Source organism: Chrysochloris asiatica, unplaced genomic scaffold (genome assembly GCF_000296735.1).
Source record: "Chrysochloris asiatica unplaced genomic scaffold, ChrAsi1.0 scaffold00321, whole genome shotgun sequence".
NCBI lineage: Eukaryota > Metazoa > Chordata > Mammalia > Afrosoricida > Chrysochloridae > Chrysochloris > Chrysochloris asiatica.
In genome coordinates, this window is record NW_006408839.1 from 835712 (window position 1) to 841656 (window position 5945).

The 5945-nt window shown below is 48.9% G+C and overlaps 1 protein-coding gene across 1 annotated transcript in view; it reads left to right on the forward strand.

Moving 5' to 3' along the window:
* The window catches only part of ADCY2 (adenylate cyclase 2 (brain)), a 403615-nt gene extending 399508 nt beyond the window's left edge, over positions 1–4107 (forward strand). The window contains exon 25 of the mRNA XM_006875344.1: positions 3955–4107. Coding sequence (XP_006875406.1) covers positions 3955–4107 — 153 coding nt within the window. The remainder of the gene's footprint in view (positions 1–3954) is intronic.
* The last annotated feature ends 1838 nt before the right edge of the window (positions 4108–5945 follow it).

Here is a 5945-nt window from a genome sequence, read left to right on the forward strand (position 1 = left end):
AGCCAAGATCCTTTGGACATGAGCAGTGATATCCCTTGTTCCACATTCTCTTCTGAATCCGGCTTGAACCTCTGGACATTCTCTGTCTCTGTTACAGTGACTCTGTGTATTCCTTCCATCTTCTCTTGATGCTTTCTGAATCATTTAAGAATTTACCCAGAGAATCCTTTAATAACCAAAGTCGAGGCTTGGATTTTTTTTTCAGTGACCCCAACTTGAGCAATGCTGAGCATGTTCTTCCCTTTAGTTTTCTAACTCCAGGTGTTTGCGCATTTTGTTATCATATTTGAGTTTGTCTTCTTGAACTGACCTTTGAAACATTCTGTTCAGCTCTTGGACCTCCTCACTTCTTCCATTTACTTTAGCATCTCTATGCTGGAGAGCAACTTTCAGTGTCTCTTCTGACATCCATTTTGGTCTTTTCCTTCTTTCTTGTCTTCTTAATGACTTTTTGCTTTCTTCATGTATGATGTTCTTGATGTCATCCCACAACTCTTCTGGTCTTCAGTCTTTAGTATCTAATGCATCAAATCTGTTCTTCAGATGATCTCTAAATTCAGGTGGGATATATTCAAGGTCCTATTTTAGCTCTCGTGGACTTGTTTTCATTTTCTTCAGCTTCAGTTTGAATTTGCATATGAGTAATTGATGGCCTGTTCCACAGTCTGCCCCTGCTCTTGTTTTGACTGATACGGAGTTTTTCCATCGTCTCTTTCCACAGATGTGGTCAATTCCGTGTCTGTGCATTACAACTAGTGAGGTCCATGTATCTTGTGCCTTATATGGTTTTTTTACAAAAGGCATTTACGATTAAGATATCATTGGTCTTGCAAAATTCTATCATGTGATCTCCAGCATCATTTCTATCCCTAATGTTTTAGCTTCCAACTATGAATCCTTCTTTGCATTCCAATCCCGTTATTATCAATACATCTTGATTGCATGTTTGATTGATTTCACACTGAAGAAGTTGGTAGAATTCTTCTAATTCTGGCTTTAGTGGTTGGTGCATAAATTTTAATAATAGTGGTATTAACTGGTCTTCCCCGTAGGCGCATGGATATTACCCTATCACAGACAGCGTTGTACTGCAAGACAGATTTTCAATTTGTCATTCCTAGTATAGTAAACTGTGATTGTCAGATTCAGAATGTCCAATACCGGTCCATTTCAGCTCACGAATGCCTACAATTTCAGTGCTTATGTGTCCCATCTCATGTTTTACAATTTCCAATTTTCCTAGATTCATACTTTGTACATCCATGTTTTGATTATTAATGGATGTTTACAGCTATTTCACTTCATTTTGAGTTGTGCCCCATCAGCAAATAAAGATCCCATGGGCTTTACTCCATTCGCGTCATCACGGTCAACTCTCTTTTGAGGAGGCAGCTCTTCCCCAGTTGCATTTTGAGTGCCTTCCAGTCTGAGGGGTTCATCTTCTGGCCCTGTATCTGACAATATTTCAGTGTTCTTCATCATGTTTCACTATTCCATTTTCGGGCGCTGACAGTGTTCATAAAGTTTTCAGCAACTAAATATTTGGAAGCAGTCCATCTCTCCTTCCTAGTCTGTCCTCATCTGGGTGACCCTGCTGGTATTTAAAACCCCCATGGCATAGCTTCCAACAGCACAGCCACACACAAGCCAACACAGTACAACCAAGTGACAGATGAATGATGGATGGGCCGTCTACGTGGTATTTAGTCAGATCTCTGGGGTAGAAGGAATGTTGGCGAGTCTGGTAGAAGGCGGAGAGACTCGAGAAACGCGGACTGTCTTATTCCCTCCTGGTTCCAGCAGGACACCAGCATTCTGTGTGTGTCCAACTCTAACCTTACACAGAATACACATCCTCAGGAGCCTGTGAGGGTCAGGCATTGCCCAGAGGAAAATGAGATCCGGCTCAGAGGATGCTGTCCACTGTTCTCTGTGGGGGTTAGAGCGCAGGGCTCCGCATCCTTAGCCATCCGGCCCAGTGTGCCCAGAGCGCCCAGACTTGAGGCTCTCTGTGTGACCTCAGTGCCTAGGGTCACTCCAACAATCCTGGACAAATAGCCCCTGGTGGCTGAGGGGGCAGGGGGCAGAAAACCATATAGAGCACACATCCCATCCCGTACCCCCTCCCCGAGCCCTGACCTTACACAATAGAGGTTTTCACTGCTTCACACCAGTTTGTTTCCAAAGCCCTAGGGCAAAGTGGACTGGATCTGAGGGCAGCTGGTCAGGGCGCCCTCTCTTCCAGAGACCGTAAATCTCCCACAAGTCAACCGTGAAATTTAGCTCAGGGGTAGTATGAGGAGACGCTCCAGGTGACCCCGGGGAGGGACAGAGACAGGCTGTCGGAGATGAAATAGTGAGTGTGAACAGAGCACAGAGCTAGAAGGTTCCGGAGATGGAAGGAGGACAGAGACCGACCGGACAAGGCCTCTGTGCTTTTTACTAGGGCCTCAGGCTCCCAGCCTGCGATCCAGCTATGAGGCCGTAAAGACAGACAGCCACCTCCTCCAGGCGGCCAGGGACCAGCTCCATGGTTTGGTATTGAAACATCACTGGGGACTTCCTAAGTACCACTGTGCTGTTCAGCAGCCATGACAACTCTGTGCGGCACGAATATCATTCCAACAGAGCATCATGGGGTCACACGTGTACGGAGTAGAACCTCTGGCCAGAGCCGTGATCGTCCCTCAGGGGAATGCAGGGTGTGAGCTTTGAGCACCTGACCCCTTGTCTCCTGGAACTCTCCCTTACAGTATTGGAGGGAGGCTGGGGGATGGCAGGGTGAATGTGCTCGCCCTGGCCTCCAGTGTCCATGGGTACCTCCAGTGTCCAGGGGAAAGTGTGGCCTGAACTCAATCCCAGGAACGAGAAGGTGCCCCTGGGTGGTGCTAATGGTGCTGCAGAAGAAAGGCTTGGCAACCCACTTTTGAGATCTGCTGACTTGAGTTCAGCCTGAGCTGCTTCAACGGCAACTGTATGTGTTTGTTTGGAGTTTGGTTTAGGTGAAAGTTTAAGAGCAAATTAGTTTTCCATCCAACACTCTCGTTTTGCGAAGTTGATTGCAAATCTCTTCCCACTTCCTCCTCGGGCTCCCCGTTTCCATCGCTCCTTCCTCCCTGCCCCTTCCTGCCTCCTGAGCTTTGTTTAAGGCATATGCTGCCCTTTGGGTCTCACATGGCTGGTTGTAGTGAGGAGCACAGTCCTCTCAGGTGGTGTGATCCATGTTACAGACCTGTCTGTTCCCGTCTGGAAGGGCATTGAGTTTGTCATTCATGCCACCGGATTGTTATTCCTGTCCTTCTCAGTCCCACCCCCACTGCCCAAGGCCTTCTCTGCTCCTCCCACCTGTGCGTACACAGTCTTCAGGGGGCTGAATCATGGTGAAGACCAGGCTGGATTCTGCTTTCTGTGGGTGAAGGATGGGCCATCATTCCCAATGATTGGGACAGCACCACGGCTCCTGGCCTACGGGGGTGACTCAGCTCCAGGTCAGCTCCAGGCTTGCACCCTGACCACACGGAGAGGAGCGCGCAGCAGCTCTGCATCCAGCGCCCCACGTCCTATGGTCTGTCCCCTCTCGAGTTCCTTTTTCAGATGGCCAGCTCCCTTCCCTTGAGTGTGAACGTGTTCTCTTTGTTGCTGCTGTTGGGGCCGTTGGGTTGGGGGTTGGGGACACAGTAGAGTGAAGCACTGTCTAGCGCTGCGCATCCCTGTGACCCACTGCAGCTTGGAGCTTTGTGATCCATCAGGTTGTCATTGGCTGATTTTCCAACGTCAATCCCTAGACCTCTCTGTGCCCCTCAAACCCGTTCGGCGTCCTAGCCTCACACAATCCTCCACAGGACACTGTCAGCATGAGGTGCACTGGCCAGGAATCGAACCCCGGTCTCCTGCATGCAAAGTGCCCCTGCCCACTGTCAATGTACTAACTGCATTTTGTGATATGAATTTCAGGTGACCGAGGAGACGAGCGTCGCCCTCCAGACTCTCGGGTACGCCTGCTCCTGCCGTGGCATCATCAACGTGAAAGGCAAGGGTGAACTGAAGACTTACTTCGTGAACTCGGAGATGTCCCGGTCCCTGTCCCAGAGCAACGTGGCATTGTGAAGAGCTGGCGGGAGACTTTCCGGACTGCAGCCCTGGTCCTCGTCCTTGATGTCCATGCTCTGTGTGCCCCAAGGGGCCCCTGCAGACTCGTTCCCGTGACCCAGTGGCATCCCGTTTGGTGTCTGATGCGTGCCCAGACCGCCTGCCACTCGCACTGTGCTTTTTTCTCTGCATCCTGAGCGGAAGCAAGACGAGACGCTTCCAGAGACTGAAGGAAGACGGTAGAGGTGAAACAAACACACATTCACAAGGCAATAAAACGAGGGGTGTATATTCTCTCTGGTGCATGTTGTTTTCTGGGAATTATGGGAGTTCACCAACCGCATCTGCTAGTCTGATATTCAGCCCACAGTATTTGTGACTCAGTTGATTCCGTCCCCCATTTGGAGTGTGCTGCGCCCCCTCATGTGGTTCCTGTCACCCTGCTCCGTCGTGTGTCATGCCAGCGGCACGTTGTCATCATCACTACCATGTGTCCTCGCCGCATAGGAGCAGTTTCGTACCAGACATGTCTGATGTTTTGATGCCATTGTCTTTTGTAAAGTTAATTCATTAAAAGTTTTATGTACTTTGGTTTACAGTGTCTGTATCTTTTTGTTGTTGTTGTTGTTTTCTTCTTCCTCCCATGGTTCACTCCAGAATCAAGGTCTGATTCCTCCTCCTTCCCTTCTGAGGCATGATGGGTACTTATTTCAGAGGAGCGCATACCAGCTAAAGTGGGGGTGCCCTGGAGCAACTCCAGGCACATCTGTGGCCCAGACGATTGAGACGAAAACTCCCTTGGTGGACTGGGAGGTCTCGTTTTAATTCAGGGACTCTACATAACACTTTCAAGGAGTTCTGGTAGCATAGTGGTTCCGAGTCGGGCTGCTAACTTCAAGGTCAGCAGTTCAAAACTACTAGCCATTCCATAGGAAAAAGATAAGGCTTTATGCTCCCGTAATGATTTACAGCCTCAGAAACCCTGTGCAGGGTCATTATGAGTCGGAACCAACTACACTGTACTTAACAACAACAACAACAACAAGAGAACACTTTCAGGGAGAAAATATTTTTAGCAGGCACCAGCAAGGAACCCTGCACTGCCCTGCAGGCTCTCGTGTGTTTTTTGTAGCCGGGCCTGCAGTATTTACTATGCCCATTTAGAAGGGTCATGTCCATCTTCCTAGCTGGATGTGACCTCCTGAAGGGCAGGAGCCACTGTTCCTTTCATTCTAGCTACAGCTGATGAGCAAGGACAGAAATCACCAGTGGCTGGGGAGTTGGTAATTTGAGTCTCTGTTTCTCTCAGATAGGGTGGTTTCAGTGGGCAATCACAGAGTGGTTTTAAAAGATGTGAGTCTCAGATAGTGAGGGGCCAGGACCATTGCTGTTGAGTTGACCCCGTGTGTGTCAGAGGAGACCTGTGCTGTATTGGGTTCACAATAGATGTATTCAAAAGTAGATCACCAGTCTTTTCTTCCTAGGCACCTCTGGGTGGATTCGAACCTCCAAGCTTTCAGTTAGCAGTTGAGTTGTCTTCCAAGTGGGTCAGAGTTGAACTGGGCTTTCCATAGGGTTTTCTGTCCTGGTGTGGCACTGTAGGATAAGCATTGGACTGCAAAGTTGGCAGTTCAGACTTACAAGGCACTCCTCAGAAACCCTATTCACGGTCACTATGAGTCGGAACCACTACTTGTCTGTCAGTTTGTCGTACTGTGGTGGCTTGTGAGTTGCTGTGATTCTGAAAGTTATGCCACCGGTATTTCAAATAACCAGCAGGGTCACCCATGGTGGACAGGTTTCAGATGAGCTTCCAGACGAAGACAGACTACGAAGTAGGAGTCATGAACTACTTC